The sequence below is a fragment of the Clarias gariepinus genome, chromosome 15 (assembly GCF_024256425.1).
Source record: "Clarias gariepinus isolate MV-2021 ecotype Netherlands chromosome 15, CGAR_prim_01v2, whole genome shotgun sequence".
Lineage (NCBI taxonomy): Eukaryota > Metazoa > Chordata > Actinopteri > Siluriformes > Clariidae > Clarias > Clarias gariepinus.
Genome location: NC_071114.1, coordinates 17346774 through 17366711, shown reverse-complemented (window position 1 = coordinate 17366711; position 19938 = coordinate 17346774). Strand labels below are relative to the sequence as shown.

The following is a 19938-nucleotide window of genomic DNA, read 5'->3' as shown; positions in this document are numbered from 1 at the left end:
GCAGAGAATTTAGATTTATTTAATTATTAAGCAATGTACTTTTGTCAAAAAATATTATGGTTACCAGGTTGATTTAAAGTTGATTATTTTCCTATAAATATGTAACTTTTTCATTAATTCAGAATATTTTATACATTATTATCTGATAAATCTTCTATAACAGACACTATGAAACAGGATCAACCAAGTAATATGGAGGAGGGGCTTTTCATAAGTAGTCCATTGGGATGTTTAACTACATGAATCACTCTGCATCACTGATGTTCTAATAACCTTTAATCACACTAAATGTCAGTTTCAGTATGGGTAAAAGTAGGTCAGTACAGTCCTCCAGTACTGAGGAGAGAGCAGCTGCCTGGCAAAACCCACGATCACAGAAGCACTTTCAGCAAGAAAACACATCTGATGACGTTACGACATCTGAAACATCACTTTGACACCTTAAATATTGCTTTTAAGTTGTTTCAAGTTGCCTCTGTAATCCTTAATTTATACCTAACATCCTGGAAGTCTGAATACCAACTCCCTCTGTATCCCCTGATCACTGGCACCACTTGGTGTGTTGATTAACTGAATGTCCTACATAGTACCGGTAAGAAAGTATAACTACTTTTATCCCGGTTAGTAACTCGAACTTTTGGTCTCTAACTATCAGACATCAGCTGGGTCTGTAATGGTTAGATACTTCTGCTTTTATACAGTACAACAGCATTATAAGGCTGTGATGTATCACCACATCAAAGCTGTGCTGATATTCATCGCAACAGCACAGTGGTGATTTTGCATAAATAAAAATGTTCTCCTCTTACAATAAAACCTATTTGTTTGGTCGTAATAACCATTTTTTTAAATCTGTTTTTGTTGCACACCCACCAGACAGGTCAATATATAAGGTGTTAGTGAAGAATCAGTAATGTATTTAAATGAGCGCTCCTGTCAGAGCCTCTTATTATAGAAACTTGTTGAAATCAATTAGCACAATATGTCTCTAAATATATAATATATAATATCAGCACAATATGTCTCTAAATATTACAAACTGCACCTTTAATACCTTTGATAAACATGACAATGATAATCATAATATTAATTTAAAAGGTGGGTATAAAGTTTATAAAGAGTGAGATTTGGATTTTTGGATTCGCTTTACACACACACAAACAAACAGACACACACAGACACACACTACAGGAAATTTGTAAACCCCAAATTAACTGTGCATGTCTTTTGATTATGGGAGGGACCTGGAATACTTAATGGAAACCAGAAGAAAACAGATTCACCGTACCTGAGAAACCTTCCTCACAACCTCTCCAGCGACGTTAAGACCCTGCACAAAGGCACGAGCAGCGATCAACACACGCACCAGTCGGACCCTGAGCTCTCGCGGAGCATCCCCAAATGGACGCAGGGTCTCAGTCTGTTTAGATGCACACTCAAGGAAGTCATCGGAGACGAGGGACGGGTTAGAGGCCTTTAGCAGGCGCTCCAGCAGCCGCATCCAGAACTCATCTAGTGCCTCCTCTAAATTCAGTGACGTGCCACGATAGTATCGGCGCAAATCAGCATAGAGGTCACGGAAAACCCCAGCATTAGGTGTGTATAGAGATCCCAGTGCCTTAACAAATGATTCCTCCAACCAGCTCTCAGACCTGTCCAGAAGTTCCAGAAAGTATGCTGTTGAAAAGAAGTTAGAAAACGATGTCAGTAATCGCTTTAGACAGAACCCCAAGGTTAACAGACACAGGGTCAATTCAATTAACACAGCTCTGAAATTGTATTCAATTAAATTCTTTGGACATCAGTTTTATTCAGTCCACTTTGATATGGAGATTTGTGAAGTGTTGCACTGAAATTAAGTTAGCTGTAGAAGGAGGCTGACTTGAAATTTAGCAAATCTGATCTCTGGAGGTTTTAGATCATTTTAAGGGCTCCATCTGGTGCTAGTGCAAAAAGGATCCATCAGCACTCATGTGTGATAATATCGTTAAGAGTCAGAAACTGTCTAATCATTACACCTGTAGGAAGAAATGCTAAGTTAAAACACATGTGAGCAAGTATGCAATAAGTAAATACTGTAAGAACGAAAGAAAGAAATAGTTATAAAAACATGATGAATGGTAAATAAACATCAAGACTTTACAGTGGTGGCAAAAAGTATTAGGACAACATATGCCATGTATTGTAGTTCCCCCTGTGTACAATACAGATGATTTTCCTAATGGGCAGATTCGGATGAAGAATTGTGCTAATTAGAATCAACTTGTTTAGTTAATGAATGAAACAAATGTGTGAATGAAATGAAACAAACACAGTATCCAGTAAACTTCTGTGCCAAATTCTGTGCATGAACTTTAGGAAGCAGACTGAGTGAAGGAGAGAGTGAGTGAGGAAGGACATATGGAAGGAAGGAAGATAAAAAGAATAAATTGGGAAGTTTTGAGCTGCAGTGGTTTGTAATCAGAGACATGAATTCAGGGATTACTTTTTCTATTGCTTAAATGAAAGTTATGACTCTTACTTGTACATACAGTGGTGGCCAAACATATGGACACAAAAGTGAAATTTCATGTTTCAATGACATTATCAAATTTGTAAAATAATGGCAATCAAAATAATAAGCATAATTTGTTATTTGATGCAATGAAATTGCTATACAACAATCAATATTCAGTCTGAAGATCTTTATTTCTTCAAAACCTGCTAGATCCCCTTTTTTAAAATGTTTTTGTTGCACATCCACCAGACAGATCTATATAATAAGGTGTTAGTCTAGAAACAGTAATGTATTTGAATGAGCACTGCTGTCAGAGTTGTTCAATTACTAATTAATTACATTTATCTGTTAGATTCTAGGCACAGCATGTCCCTTAATATTACAAACTGCACCTTTAATACCGTTGATGAACATGACGATGATAATCATGATCTTAGGGTTTAAAAGGTGTGTATAAAGTTTGTTTATAAAGTTCACTTCAATCTGGGCGTGGAGTCAGAAAGACATCTGTAGTACTCTGGTGTCACTCGCACTGCCTGCTTGATTGCTTCCTGAAGATCATGTACAGACATTTGCCACTGAAGTTCACGATTCACTTTAGGGGTTTCCTAGTTTTAGGCATTCCTGTGCAGAGGTAGCTGCCCCGGCTGTAGAAAGTTCAAGTCCTACCACATATTTACTTCATCCATTAACTAACCGGCTGATGCTAAATAGACCTTAATATCTCTTTCGCCAGATAGACTTGAAGTAATTGATGACATCACCTGTTATCCTGATACTTTCGACTCCGACTGTAGTTCACACACAAGTCTTGCTTTTTATTTATCTTCTATTATCCTTCATTATGTTTTTAATATTATATGAAATTATTAATAGTTTATAGCAGCAGTAAGCATTTTAAACACCACCCTCTTTCTCCTTCATATTCTTAAAGTTAATAAAGTAAAAAATTGCAATTTGTCATATTACTGAGAAACTGGAAATAAGTGCTGACACTAGAGCCTATCAATTCTAAAATGTCTTCTTACTGAAAATCTCACCACAATTAGATTAGTCTTTATTAAATAAAAAAATCTGTTTATTATTTGTCTTAGGTTACATGTAGGTAAGTCATCTGCTGTATAGTGTATGTAGGAGCCATGTTTTTACTTAAGTTTTCTCCCAACCACTAGAGGGCGGTGTTTCATAGTTTGGGTGTTTGCCTGGGGTTATTTAAGGTCAACTGTTTGTCATTCAGGGGTGATGATTAAGGAGGCGAACAGTTTTTTAGTGTGTTCAGCGATAGGCATTGGTCCAAAAAGGGGAAGACTAATAAATGTTCATCTTGTTATAAAGAGAGTGTGAGCATGAGCCTTATTGAATACACGTAAGAAAACAAATCTATTAGTCATCAACCGGTAGCATGTAGAGGTTCGTAGAAGCTACACATTAGGTAAAAAACTGCCTCATTGGAATAATCCAGACTCGTTTTCGTCACGAGTGGTTGCACCGGAGTGGACTATTGGAGCCACCTAGTTTAATCGCTGCGACAAGCTAAAGGAGCTAATGGAGGTACCTGCAGTGGCACGCAGGGGGAACTGAGCTGCACTGGAGCCGTTGCAGCAACAGGTGTCCGGAAGCTGCACAGGTGACACGGGATCAAGCTATTGGAGCAACTGGGATTTCAAGCAGCGGACATCGGAGCATCATATGCCGGCCAACGCACCATTGGGGTATGTGGTTCAGCGCTGTTTATGAATGGCCATTCTGATTTCCTGTGTGCACACTCGTATCAGCGTAAAACCAATGCATTGGTAACAGTTTGCTATCGCCGTAAAACGTGCTACGTCGATACCGCGTTGATATAAAGTATCCGTGTCGCGCGTTTATAAATAAACGATTGACTTTTGGCCGGCATGGCAGAAGAGAACACAACTGATCAGACTTTGGCGAGTGAACTTAACTTTAATATGTGTGAAAAGGCTTTAATAGAGCATGGTGGGACAAAGAAAAAACGAGAGGTTAAATTAACAGCCAAGGCTTTCTTGGAAAAAATAAGTCATTTAGAAAATGAAAGAAAGAACAAATTTAATAAACTGTCTAAATTAAAACAAAGTATTACTGCATTAAAGGGAAATAAAGAGTGTGTAAATGAGGTTCAAAATGAATTTAAAGTGTTTCTAGGTTTGTCTGAAGAAACACATCAGGTACACCAAGTGTTGTTGGATTTATTGCCTGTTGATGAAGCACAAAAACATGAAGTATGGTATCAAGCTAAAATGTTGAATGTCCATGATTTTGTTGCTGATACTCAGAAATGGTTGGTTGAATTTCAAGGTTGCACAACTGTGTTATTTGATACTGAACAAAATGTGGTACAAATTCAAGGTGAACCTGTTAAACAAAATGACTTTGAAAATGTAGAAACTTCTGCCACTCCTGCTAGAAAAATGGATGTTGATATTAGAAGTGGCAATGGAGTTCAACATAAAGATGCAGGTGATGATACTGAGGAAAGGGAACCTCAAATTGAACCTCACGACAGCATCTCAAATGTTTCTTTAAGCGTTTCTGGGAAAAAAAGGCATCGAACGGGTTCCTCAGTTACAAATTCTTCTTCTAGCAGTAAATCATCCACGGCTTCTGAACGCATCCGAGCAGAGGCAGAAAGGGCTGCACTCTTGGCTCGTGCTGCTGCTTTAAAGGAAAGGCATGCTCTGGAAGAACAAGAATATTTGTTAAAGAGGAAAAAGGAACAACTTGAGCTGGAAACAAAAATAGCTGTTGCTAATGCGAAGCTAATGGTGCTACAGGGCAGTAGCAGTTGCAGCATGGCTTCCAAGATTTCTGATGGAATGGAGTCTTATTTCAAAAAGGGGTCTAAGCCTGAGGTCGAGCCTACTCTGCTCAATCCTTATGCGCCACCATTTGCTTCCCAGTCTTCACAGCAGCGTGCATTTTTTCAGACGCCGCAAAAACAAGCTGAGCCTTTGGTAGTTAAAGAAGTTGCATCTGTTCCAAGTGCAGATTATGACCGTCACGACCTAGCTTGTACAGGTGACGTTGTATCAAAGCCTTCTGTGTCACAAACAAGGTCATCTAATGTCACAGGTCCTGTACCCCCTTCTTTTACGTTGCCAACAAATCCAACCATCACTCAGGACACCTCACCTCTACAAAGTCAAAACAACCCAACAGGAGACCTCTACAGTGTGTTGAAACAACAAAATGACATAACAGCTCTTCTCGTTAAAATGCAAACAGCCCAGTTACTACCGCATAGGGAAATCCCTATCTATGATGGAGATCCACTTCAATTTAATTCATTTATGAAAGCCTTTGAGCACTGTGTGGAGGCAAAGACCAGCTGTAAAGGAGACTGTCTGTATTACCTGGAGCAATACACCAGAGGACAACCTAGAGGCATTGTACGCAGTTGCCTCCACATGACAGCAGAAAAGGGATATGCTGTAGCCAAGCAGTTGCTCAAAGAACATTTTGGAAATGAGTTCAACATAACTGCAGCTTATATGGAAAAGGTCACCAGCTGGCCAAGTATCAAAAGTGAGGATGTTAAAGCACTAAAAGCATACGGACTTTTCCTTCGTGAGTGCTGCAATGCTATGGAGGAGCTACAATACTTGGAGGAATTAAACATGCCAGTTAACATGAAGATTCTGATTCAGAAGTTTCCCTATAAACTCAGAGAAAGGTGGAGAACAAAGGCAAATGAAATCCTTGAACGAACTGGTCAAAGGGCACGTTTTCCACACATTGTTGACTTTATTGAGCAGCAGATCAAGATTACTTCAGACCCGGTTTTTGGGGTCATTCAGGATACTCCGCCTGTTAAAGGAATAATGAGACCAAGCAATTCTCAAATGAAATCACAGTTGAAAAGAAACATCTTTGCCACTCACGTTTCTATCAAGGATGGACACAAAATGGTTGCTTACAAAGATAAAGAGGATTCCACTAAAATAAACTCTTCTTGCTTGTATTGTGCACAGGATGGTCATGTATTGGAACATTGCCATCAACTAGGAAAAAGGGCACACCGGGAAAAATTAGACTTTCTAAAGGAGAAAGGCCTATGCTTTGGCTGCTTGGACACAGGACACTTAAGTAAGAGTTGTGATAAACGCATCATTTGCAAACACTGCAGTCAAATGCATCCTAGTATTCTGCATATTGGACAAAGGGACAAGTGTAATCAGAAGGATATGGACTACCTCAAGAGATCTTCTGTAAGTTGTAAACCCTCCTCCACCTGTGGTCATACAGGGGCTGGACACCATAATGGTATTCTTCCCATCTTGCCTGTCCAAGTGAAAAGTTCAAAGGGAACTAAAATTATTAAAACATATGCTTTTCTGGATGCAGGGAGCACAGACACTTTCTGCTCACAAAAGCTTTTATATAAGTTAAATATTCAAGGACGAAATGCTCAGATTCATCTTCGCACCATGGGTCATAGTAAAACTGTGGCAACATCCATCATTAAAGACCTGGAGATATCAGGTTTAACTGGCAAACGTTTCTATCAACTTTCTTGTGTGTTCACTCAAGAAGGGATGCCTGTTTCCACAGACAACATCATTAGTGAAAGGGAACTAGCTAAATGGCCTTATTTAAAAGACATTAAAATTCCACATATTAATGCTGATGTGGATCTTCTTGTTGGCACCAATGCATCCAAGCTGATGGAACCATGGGAGGTGGTTAACAGCCAGGCTGATGGGCCTTATGCAGTTAAAACTTTGCTAGGATGGGTCATAAATGGCTCGGTACAAGGTTGCAATGATGGTGTGAGTGGCTGCCCATCTGTTCATGCTAATAGGATTGTAGTTGACAAAATCGAGGAGCTGTTAACCAGCCAGTATAACCACGACTTCAACGAAAGATCTGCTACAGAGCAAGAAGAAATGTCAAGAGAGGAAAAAAGGTTCCTACACATAATTGAACGCTCTGCTCAACTTGAAAATGGACACTACAAATTACAACTGCCCTTTAGAAGGGAAGATATCACAATGCCAAACAACATCTCCGTTGCTATGCAACGCATCCTTGGTTTAAAAAGGAAATTGCAAAGAAATACAAGCTTTCGTGAAGAGTACACCAATTTCATTATTGATGCTATCAATAACGGCTATGCTGAACAGGTACCGCAGCATCAGTTACTAGCGACAAAGGGTAAAGTGTGGTACATACCACACCATGGTGTATACCACCCAAGGAAACATAAGCTACGGGTTGTGTTTGATTGTGGAGCAGAATATAGAGGGATACAGCAACAGCCGAAAGGTACTTCAAAGTATTCCAGTGGAGTTAAGGTCTAAAACCCTGAAGGAGCTGGACTTAGCCAAAGACGAGCTGCCTGTGGACAGGGCGTTAGGCTTGCAGTGGTGCATTGAGACGGACAGTTTCAAATTTAAAGTTAAAATCAAGAAGAAGCCTTCCACCAAAAGGGGTATGCTATCCATAATCAGCTCCATCTACGATCCCCTAGGATTTCTAGCACCTCTCATACTCCCAGCCAAACTACTGTTACAGGAACTATGCCGGATGAAATGTGACTGGGACGATCCTATACCTTCAGCATTCCAAGTAAAGTGGAACAAGTGGCTGACAGATCTGGAAAGGTTGGCAAGTTTCCAGATCAATAGGTGTATCAAGCCTGATGGATTTGGGAAGGTGGCTTGTACCCAGTTGCATCATTTTGCTGATGCTAGTGAAAAGGGCTACGGCACAGCTACATATATCAGAATGCAAAGCACGAATAAAAGGGTTCATGTTTCTTTCCTGTATGGTAAATCAAGAGTGGCTCCACTTAGGCCTGTTACCATTCCACGTCTAGAGCTCACTGCTGCTGTTGTTGCAGTCAGAATAGACAAAATGCTTCAAACAGAGCTCCAGCTGCCATTAATGAAAGCCTGCTTCTGGACTGATAGCACATCAGTTTTAAAGTACATCAGAAATGAGGACCGGAGATTTCAAACATTCGTTGCAAATAGAATAGCTACAATTAGGAGTAGCTCTGAAGTTTCACAATGGAGATATGTTCCTTCGACTCTAAACCCTGCAGATGATGCATCTCGTGGAACAAAGGCAGATGGTTTTTTGAAACGAAGATGGATGGAAAGCCCTGAATTTATATGGGAACCCGAAGAAAAGTGGCCAAAGTCACCTATGGATTTCAGTGTGACTGCCGATGACCCAGAGTTAAAAAGGAATCCCCTAATCAACGCAACCATTACTAACCCAAATGCCACTTCGCAACTAATATCTTTCTTCTCAGACTGGCAAAGATTAAAGGTTGCGGTTGCTTGGATCCTCAAGCTGAAAAGAGCTCTATTGAAACTGTGTAAAAGGAGAAAGGAACTTCAGTTTGCAAGTGCTAATGGAGCACAATTATTGAATGTGAAAAAGGAGATGCAGGCCTTCAAAGATTCGCTGGGGAATCAAAAGTTGTCTTTAAAAAATCTCACAGAAGCTGAAACAGCCATAGTTGCCTTTTGTCAGCAGGAAAAATTCCCAGATGAAATTGCTGCATTGACCTCCAAGAATCCAGTAATACCAAGGAGTAGTAGCATCTACAGAATGGACCCCATGCTGGATGGAGGACTTTTGCGTGTTGGAGGCCGGCTGAGCAAAGCAGCTATTCCTGAGGGCCTAAAACATCCCCTCATTCTGTCAAAGGATCAACACATCTCCTATCTTATCCTCCATCATTACCACTTGCAGCTTGGTCACAGAGGCAGAAGTCATGTCCTTTCTTCTGTAAGGAGAAAGTTTTGGATTACAAATGGCCTTTCGGCTGTGAAAAAGGTCATAGCAAAATGCCTATTCTGCAAGATGTATGGAGGAAGAACAAGTGAACAGAAGATGGCAGACCTGCCCAAGGAAAGAGTGATTCCTGATCTACCGCCATTTACCAACGTTGGTGTAGATTATTTTGGGCCGATTGATGTAAAAAGAGGGCGTAACATCGTCAAGCGATATGGAGTGTTGTTTACCTGCATGGCAAGTAGGGCTGTGCACCTCGAAGTGGCTTATTCTCTGGACACCGACTCTTGCATCAATGCTTTGCGAAGGTTCATCTCTCGGAGAGGACAAGTGTCACAAATGAGATCAGATAATGGCACCAACTTCTTGGGAGCAGAAAGAGAGCTTCGTGAAGCCTTAGCAGCTTTAAACCATCATCAAATTGAGAAGGCCATGTCTCATAGGGGAATAAAGTGGAGTTTTAACCCGCCATCTGGATCACATCATGGTGGTGTTTGGGAGCGCCTCATACGTATGGTCAGAAAGATTCTGCATTCTGTGCTGCGGCAGCAAACATTGGATGATGAGGGATTTCATACCGTGCTATGTGAAGCTGAAGCAATGCTCAATGATCGCCCCATCACAAAGTTATCAGATGATCCTAATGACCTTGAAGCTTTAACACCAAACCATTTGCTTCTCCTGAAAGGGAAACCAGTTCTCCCGCCAGGACTTTTTGACAAAGGGGATCTGTATTCCAGGAAAAGATGGAAACAAGTTCAATACATCTCTGACCTCTTCTGGAAACGATGGATTAGAGAGTACCTACCATTACTACAAGAACGACAGAAATGGATCAAAGAAAGAAGAAGTTTTATGCCTGGAGACATTGTTGTCGTTATGGATTCCACAACACCAAGGGGATCTTGGGTGCTTGGCAGAATTTTGAAAACCTTTCCGGATAAGAAGGGCTTGGTCCGAGTGGTTAGCCTCCAAACCAAAACAAATGTGATTGAAAGACCTGTTACAAAATTATGTTTATTATGTGAAACTACATCTTGATGTAATATGAGATGAATGTCATGTGGAATTTTGACTACATTGAATGTGTATTAGAATATTACTTGGAATTTGTTCATTTTTATGGCTCCTTTCAAGTTAAGTTTTTTGTTAATTGCTATGTCCTTTGCCACACGCAATTAGGGGCTGGCGTGTAGGAGCCATGTTTTTACTTAAGTTTTCTCCCAACCACTAGAGGGCGGTGTTTCATAGTTTGGGTGTTTGCCTGGGGTTATTTAAGGTCAACTGTTTGTCATTCAGGGGTGATGATTAAGGAGGCGAACAGTTTTTTAGTGTGTTCAGCGATAGGCATTGGTCCAAAAAGGGGAAGACTAATAAATGTTCATCTTGTTATAAAGAGAGTGTGAGCATGAGCCTTATTGAATACACGTAAGAAAACAAATCTATTAGTCATCAACCGGTAGCATGTAGAGGTTCGTAGAAGCTACAGTGTATGTCCCTGTGAATAAGTTGTTTCTATAGAAACTATCATTTTTTTACAGAGTGCATTAATATAAAGCTGTGATTACTTTACTGTCCGGACTGCTGTTACAGAAAATTAATTAACAATGTCAACCTTAGAATTTAAAAAGTTGTGGGTTAAAAAAATTAAAATAAAATTATTAAATGTCTAATTCTCCACAGGAGATGTCTGCTCATACATTCCTCACACACATACAGTTCAGAGTAGTTACTGAATAATATGTTAGAAGATGAATAACAGAATAATAAGCTGAACTGTTCAGGGTAATGTTTATGCATGCTATAAATTGCTTCTGTTGACAGCCTTCAAATAAATAGCATTGTGAAATGTTAAAATGTTCAAGTGCATTGTATAAACCTTTGATCAAACATAAAATAGAATATTTTCTCTGACTCATGCTGCTTGCACAAATACTTCAAAAATCAGACTGTCACTGCCTGGAAAGTTTTTAAAGTGCTCATGGTAAACACATGTGTGTGTCTTGGGAGCAGATGAAAATATTTGCGCTTTGTCCTCCAGCTCAAACACACTCCCGCAGGAGAAACAGCGAGTGCTGGATTCGAGCTGCCAAACTTGCTTTGAACAGATCAAAGCTGAAACTTGTTTTCTGTCTGGGACTCAGACGGCATTTCAGTAGTTCTGCTTTGGGAGGATGAGTAACGTGGTATTTTAAAAACGCTGATGTACTTTGCGACTGGAATTAATTTTTAAAGTGGAAAAATAAATAAATACTTGGACAATGAAAGTATACGCTTAATTACAAACATACTGCTGATAGTTCTTCCTTAGCAGTTATTTTTGACCGAGTAGATCAATAAAGGTTTAAGATATTCTACCTGCCTTTGTGTTTTCTTAAAATAACTTGTCTATAAAGTATCATGTGTAGTAGTAATTCAGAAACTCTTTCCTTGCGACCAGTACTTAACATTTAGCAAGCTTGTTCTGTGTCTGGGTAATTGTTAGCTGGTCAAACTGTTAGCTGTCAGCTAGCTGCGCATTTATGCTAGCAAGTGACAAGTTGCTTTTTTAACTGTTGTTGTTGGATTTACTTTGTCAAACCATGTGTGATTTTTAGCAGATTTTTTACTTCAATCTTTGCATATTTATTTCCAAGATTAGTATTTATTATTTTTATTATATTTGTCTGGAATTTTCCTGATTCTCTCCCTAATTTAGTCATAGACAATTCCCAACCGTCATTAGGGTACTACTCGATCAAGGCGACAACTACCAGTCAGGCAGGGCCTAAGACTATCACATGTTTCCTAAAAAGCTACGTGACGCTAGCCAAGCACATCTTGTCGATCTGTTCATTCATGCACGCTCGGAGGATAGCGCTATCCGCTACTTCCACTTGCATGAGCTCACAAGACACCCGTGATTGGCTTAGAGCCGCGATTGATGTGAGAGCGCTAGAGTGCCTACCTCCGGAGACAGCTCGGCCAATCATCTCTCTCTAAGCTCCTGGCTATGAAAGACTACAGCATCACCAGGGATTCAAACTTGCGTTCACCCAGGATTTGAACATGAACGGAAGGATAGAGCGAACTTGTCACTGCTGTGCCACTGGGGACCCTTCAAGATTATTGTTTTCTTTGGAATGTCTCTGTACACATTTAATAATGTTAAACTTTAGGATCAGGGGTGGCCAACCCTGGTCCTTGAGAGCCACAGCCGTACATGCATTCCAATTATCCTCGCTTTACTTACTGCTGATCACCTGCATCAGGTGTGTTCAGTCAATCAGCAGCTGGAAGGTTGAATTTGTATCCTCCAGCTTCTGATTAATAAAACCATTGATCTACACCTTCCTTTTGGAGGCAAGCACTAGATTAAAATTTATGTGCATAAAATAACTAAAGTTGTATGTTTAAAGGTTTTAAAAAGGTCATACCACATCCCCTGAAGCACACTGGGCCTGAGAAATCATTTGATTCACTTGCCTGGAGTTTCAGTTTATTGCATCAAAGATAATTTACAGTACGAAACAATTTTAAGGAAGAAATTCTCATGTGTCATTTGTTGGCTGGTGTTGCCATGTTATGCAGGTACATAGAAAACTTTGTCATTCACTAGTATGAACATAAAGTAAGAGGGGTATCAAAAGATTTACCTAGGCAGCTATAGTTACTGTAGTTTAGATTTGGTAGGGTGTGGTATCATGAAACTTTTAAAGAAAGGGGTGATTGTGCCAGCATATAAACTAAATCTAATATCATCTAGTGATTTTACTGTCAATGTAGTTGTTTATTGCTGTAAAGTTCAGAAGAGTGCATTAGCCAGTGCTTTAAAAGAAATTAAATTTGGCACGAATTCATTCAGGCTTATGTTATCAGTGGAGGTTAGCATCTGAATCCAATTTTCCTACTGTAATTGTTTGTTGTTTAGATAAAAGTATACTATTTCAATTAGGTTAATTTTCAAATGATCATATAAGTAATTTCTTTGTGATATTTTAAACACAAAATGAAATTTTAATTCCAGTCTATGCTTTTTCATTACTTTTGATTTAAGTTTATTCTACAGCAGAACATACCTGACAGATCTTAATCCCTTATTAAAGCACCTACATGTATAAAATACACAAAATATTACCAAAATCCTGGCTTCTAATGAAAGCTCCTGACCACAAAGACTACTGCTGGCTTTCTGATCATTACGGCCGGATGCGATACGGTTGGTCTATCTTAGCTGATCACATTTTAATGGGTCACTGCTGGGGAAGGCCATGAAAAGCCACATGGTGGGAGAGAGAGAGAACATTTCCGTCCCCACTTTAATCTGCACTTACTGTGACACAAAGCAGGAGAGAGTGTGTGCTTTAAAGTGCCACCTTTCACCCTTTGCTGTTCGCTTAGCCAGGTGCTAAGCATAAAAACATTAAGCAAAAACAGATGGATGCTTTGATGATTAAATATATAAAGATCGGTGTCAGTCCCAAGGTCTCTTACAACTCAGCCTCTCTGCTGCCCTCTGTGTGTGTCTGTGTGTGTGTTTGTGTGCGGGTGGTTGAATTACACTGTGTGTTACTCACTGTCAAAGCTCCTGTACTGGGCGTTCAGGGAAGCCTGAATAGAGCGTCCTGCCTCTCTCACCAAGCCTTCAAATTCTCTACGACTCAGGTTGGACAGCGTCTCCTCCATGGCACTTGTGCAACAGGTGTAGCCCTGAGGACACACTCGCAGATGCTCACCTGCCAAAATAGAGAAATGACTCACATTCAGTCTCTTAAGCATATTTTTTTTACAGACATTACAGGTTCAAAACAAAGATAGAAATGTGTTATTGTCTAATAACTTTTTTTTTTTGGTTTTCATAAGCTTTTTGAGTTTTATATATTTTACTTGTTTTATGCCTCTGTAAGTCTAAAGAGAGTCCACACCGCCTTCACTAGAACTGAGGCACAGAGGCTATGCCAAGATAGATAAGACTGCATGTTATGCTACCTATCATACTACAGTTTCTTTGTCCTTATAAGTCTTTCTCTCCAGCAGGCACACTTACACACACACACACACACACACACACACACACACACACACACACACAAAAACCCCATGCATACGAACATGTTCTACAGGAGTTCGTATGCATCTACAGGAGTATCTTTATAGACTGCTAAAGTATGAGGGTAAATTGTGTACCATTTTATTTATCTACAGTTTAGTACAGGGATCAGAGAAAAAATATGTCCATTGCTTTTACCAACAACACCCAGAACTGTCCTACAGGCCTCCATACATCTGCTGCTAAGTGACAAGACATACATTAGGATCATTTCCCCCAGAGTGCAGCCATCCTTTCTTTCTTAAGAGGAAATATAGATGGATATAAATGTTCACAATGGGCTAACTAATAAAAGTCTTAAAAGCGCAATGCTTTTCACCACACAGCACAGTAAAGCAGTTGTTTGATATTGCAATGAATTGATAAGAAACCACAGCACCCGTGTAATTGGCTAATTCCAATTATATGACAATATGACCAGTAAATGAGACTATTAATTTTCTTTAACAACATGCTCAACCATTTATTTACTTTTATTTACTATTTACTTTTATTATGCTTTTCTAAAAAAATATCTACAAACCACATTTTGGTGTACTAGTCTTAAGTTCTAGTCGCCTTAAAATGCATATATATATATAACTTCTGGCAAAGATGACTGATAGAATAAAGTTATAATATACATTAAAAAATAAACAGCAGAATTAAAACTCATTTAAAAGGGCTAATTTTTTACAAATTATTGTAAAAATAATTGAAAAATGATTGGGCTGCATCAAGCAAAGAAAACAACTAATGGTCTTTAAAATAACTGTAACTAGGTTAGAAAATGTTGAACACCCTATCAATACCTGGGAGGGCATTGCCGAACTGCCAACTTTGTGGAAGTAATGCGGTCAGAAAAAAATCATGAATGGAAATCACTTAAACACTTCACAAAGTTGCATGGTAGAGATCAACAGTAAAAATCATAGCTCTGTTTAATAGTGAAAGAAGAGTATTACCATATGCACATAATGTGAAGAGTGCTCACAGGATTGGAACTAAACAGGAAACATGTTTGGGAAACATTTTTAGTAAGTCTAATCAAAAAAAGCTTCAGTTTGCTAGGGAGAAAAAGACTGGACTTTGGTGCAATGGTAAAAGGTCATATTGTCTGACGAGTTCAGACTGACCCTATTCCAGAGTGATGGGTGCGTCAGCGTAAGAAGGGAAGCATGTGAAGCGGTGCACGCATCATACATATTGCCCACTTTACAACCGGGCTAAACAATTTGATAGAAAGCTACTGTATTTGACATGAAGTACTGTCTGGTTTACAGTATAAAATAAATTTGGGTTCACTGTAGCTAAAGCTTTCATGCCAGCCAAAAATAGGCTAGCTAAGTGACAGAATGATGCAAACGTACTGTAAGTAGCATTATAGCTGGAAACACACAAGCACTTAAAGTCCTAGGCATCATTAAAGTAATTTATTCAGCAAGTTAAAATACTATGAAACAGACACTATGAATCATAACTATAATCAGTCAGGGAGACAAATGATCATGGAAAGTTGGAAGGGGAGGCTCGGATGATTGTGTTTGGCAGTGTGATTTATCACATCAGAGAGTTAAATGAATTTCATGTAGATTATATTAGAAAAGATTTACATTTCCATTAAATTACAGACCAACAGCTCAGTTCCTACACCATGTGCTTCTGCTAAATTATCTTAATTACTGGTACTTTACAAGAGAAAGTCTGGAAGATCGGACGTAAGAATTTGTTAAGAGTTTTCCAATTTAGAAATTCTATTAAAAAAATCAGCACTTCTGTTTGTCTACCACGTTATCAACAACCATAAATGTGGTTTTGTTTGCTTTCGTTCCATTTCTTGAAGCACAATGTAAAAAAAAATAATCAGGTTCTATAATGTATAGAGTACTATATGATTTTTTTTAAATAATGTGAAGATGATGAGATGAATAACCAAAAAAACAATTCTATAATGTAAGGTGGGCTGTAATGTGTAAAATGACTATTGCAATGTGATATTATTGTACAAGTCTTGTTATATGAACAATGACCTTTTAAGAAAACTCACACTGTATGCAAGTATCTTGTGTAAAGATACGCCAGTCGCGTTGTTCCTTTGTTTATTGTCTCCTTTTTGTTCTCATGGGAGTTTTTTCTTTTGTCTCTCTCCATCATGATGGTGATTTGTTTAAATCAGCCCCACTGCGGCGCCGCAGCACTGCACGGAAGCGGTGAACACATTAGCAAGTGCATGAGCATGCATAAACCAATAAGCAGAGCCTGAGATCACATACAGTGCTGCGCTGCATGCCCGCTAAAGAGACCACAATCTCATTAAAACATCTCATCCCAGTCCTTCGTGCCAGAGCTTCCTCATTTCAGTCCGCGAGCACCGCAGCAGTGTGGCCTGCATATCAATACAGCAGACCAGCCGAGACTACGCATACACGCGCGCGCACACACCCACACACACACACATAAGCACAGTTTCTGTCTCTCGCTCTCTCTATTGCAGAGACAGATACATGCTCACAGGCCATTAGGTCCATGACACAGATTTGAGCTTTGCACATTTTATCAGCTGCAATGTGACATCTTACAAAAGACTTACTGAAATGTGCCATAAGAATGAGAGTGTGTCTACACCAAGACATCATATTTTCATCCTCTCCCAAGGTGTGGCTATATTATATTCCGACAAATATAATAATAAATCAAGATGAAACGTCTCAGTGTCAGTCTTGACCCATTCAGAGGCTGCCGAGTGAATGATGCGCCGGATCACTGTCTGATGAACAGAAGAAAAAAAAAATCACCTTTTGGTCACAAGGAAAATCCTTTACGACAGTCTATTTGTCACTGTGACGGTCAGACAAACAGACAGACAGACAAAATGGCAGACTGGCTGTCTCGCCATTTTTATTGGCGCTTTGAGTGGATAATGAGAAGGCAAAGCTCTTCGGGTTGGGCTGGCAGAGGCAGTTAGCCTTGGAGAACCCAGTACAATAGCACCAGCGTTACTGGCTATTAATCAGACAGAGTGAACGTCTAGAGGAGGACTGAAAGACATGTGCGTCCCTGCGGAGCAGAGCTATGTCATCAAGCATAGGAAGAAAACAGAAATCCAGTGTGAAAGCAAATGTGTGAAAGAAATTAACATGTATGCACCAATACACATGTAGAAATAAAGAAATAATAATAAAATATACAATAACAATAACTGACTGTCACTTAGCAGCAGTAAGAGCAACAACTCACTAGACATACTGTAGAATGAAAACGTCCTGCTCAGCAGATGTTCAAACTGCATGAAGACCTTTTTGCAGAAGTCCCAGGTTGACCATGTCATGGTTCCAATAATGTTTTTACACTTTTTTTTAAATTAAAAAACTTATTTAGTTAACAGTAGAACGGGGTAGTTCAAGATTCCGAGCTCTTCGGGACAGTTTAACCCTAGATTTACAAGTAACCCAGCTTCTTTGAAAATCAGAACTTTCTTCTGGATTTTTTGCTTAAAGATGTGTTATAGTCATAAGAATGGCAACAAATTTTAGTGCACATCTTTTATTATGAAAATGGATATACTAGTGGGGAAATCGCACAAATTAGATTTTCCACTAAACTTTCCTTTCAACTGAGCCTATAATAGTTCCAGTTAGAGAGCGTATAGAGTTGCTGGCAAAGAACGTGGATTAATGGATTAGTAATCCTCAAGAGTGTTGACAAGACAGTTAAAACTACTCTCACATCATCTGGACTGACTTCTTACAACATACCTGGACACACTTCAGTCAGAAACATAAAAAAATATTTCACACAAAAGCAAGCGCAGGTTAAGAGAAAGTTCTTGTGAAGGACAAGCTTCAAAGCCCCTCTTATTTCTCTTCCTGCCTTTTCTTAAATCCTGAGAGGATTTAAGCTCAGACAGAGGTGCACTAACCCGAGGCATCGGTTTACAGACCGTGCACGAGAGTAGTAGTGTGACTGTGTACAACACAAGATCATGACATAACAAATCAATCTAAAGCATGTGGAAGTAAAGGAGGAAGATGGAGCAGGAATAATCGAATCTGCCACAACAACAGAAGTAAAAAAAAAAAAATACAATCAAACAAACAACAACACACATAGAACTAGAAATAGAGTGGTGCCAAAATGATAAACAAAATATGAACATTTTGCCCTTTTGTAATAATTCATTATGTAGGGGTAAGAATTATAATATTTTGGTAGAATTTTAAACACGGAACCAATTTATTCTTTTATTTCTAAAAAAAATTCAGAACACTTTTTTTTGTACTTTTTGGTAAATTTGTCACATTCCAGCTTGTTAAATATAATATCTGTTCACACTAGAGGAATTCATGACAGACTAAAATTCAATACCACCACATTACCCAGAAATCCAACTAACTGTCAAACACTCTACCTTTTTTTTTATATATATTTAAAGTTTCACCCTCAATAACACACACAAACCTGACACACTTTAACCTGCACCTAAAAAACTGATTTATGATTAGGAACTGAATAATAAAACATCTGAATGTTAAAACATTTTATACCCTTTTTTATCAATATAAAATATGAATTAATTGCAAAACATTAAAGGAAACATGAATTCAATTTGAAAATAAACTTCAGATTTTTAGTTTACTATATTAAAATCTTTAGTTTACCATTTTTAAAAACATTCTCTATAATTTGTTAATAAATTAAAACATTACTTGAAAATGTGTTGAAGTTAATTTATTAGTTAGTTTTTAAGCTAAAGTCTGTGAACAAACATGCGAATTAAAGTAATTTGTTTCTACACCAAATAATTTATATTATTTTAAACATGTTTACAACATCACAGACTTTCTCAAACATCAACTAGTGATTTGGTTTTATTGTAATTTGTTTACAATTTTCATTGTTATTTTAAAATAAGGTTTTAAGTTTTTTTCTCTTTTTTTTTTACATTATCCCATTATTTTGACAATTTAATAATGTTTCTATGGTGAAAAATAAAATCAATAATTTTTTATTTTTTTTAAACAACACGGGTTGAAGCTAAAATAGCATGTACACAGAGCATCAGTAACACCAACGGCACACCACCAGGAGGAAGACGTTACAAAAAGTCATTAAAGTTCAGGTTATTTAAAGGAAGCGTGCTTATTGCGAAGAGGTGGGCGTGAAGCCTGGAGCACTAGACCAAAGTTTATGTGCTACTTTGTATTGTCATTGTTCATGTCGTACTGTAGCTTACTGTATGTGGCTGAGAATTCTTGAAAATTAAGTTCATGCCATAGACTTGATTCTTCTTTTAATTTGACTATTAATTACACTTTTAATTAAAAAAATCATTATTGTCTAAATGTATTTAGAAAACACTGTACTGTATATTTAAGCAATAGCACATGAGAGACAGTGCCAATGTGCTGGTTGTGATGCAGCCATAGGAACGAGGGCACAGCCCAGAAAAAAATGAAGCATATATTTTTTCAACAGTTCTTTTCATCAACAGATAATTTCATGTCAACCATTCTGCTACTGCTTGCATATTTTTAAACCTGTCTTAGCCTGTGTTTTGCTCTTGTTAAAAATGAAAGGAAAATCGCGAAACATGATCTTTTATCATTTA

General features: G+C 38.5%; 1 protein-coding gene across 1 annotated transcript in view; it reads right to left on the bottom strand.

Moving 5' to 3' along the window:
* Window positions 1–19938, bottom strand: part of gpc1a (glypican 1a) — a 49091-nt gene that overhangs the window by 11113 nt on the left and 18040 nt on the right. Inside the window, exons 2-3 of the mRNA XM_053513299.1 lie at window positions 13819–13977; window positions 1289–1677 (exon numbers count right to left, since the gene is read on the bottom strand). Of these exons, the coding sequence (XP_053369274.1) occupies window positions 1289–1677; window positions 13819–13977 (548 nt within the window). The remainder of the gene's footprint in view (window positions 1–1288; window positions 1678–13818; window positions 13978–19938) is intronic.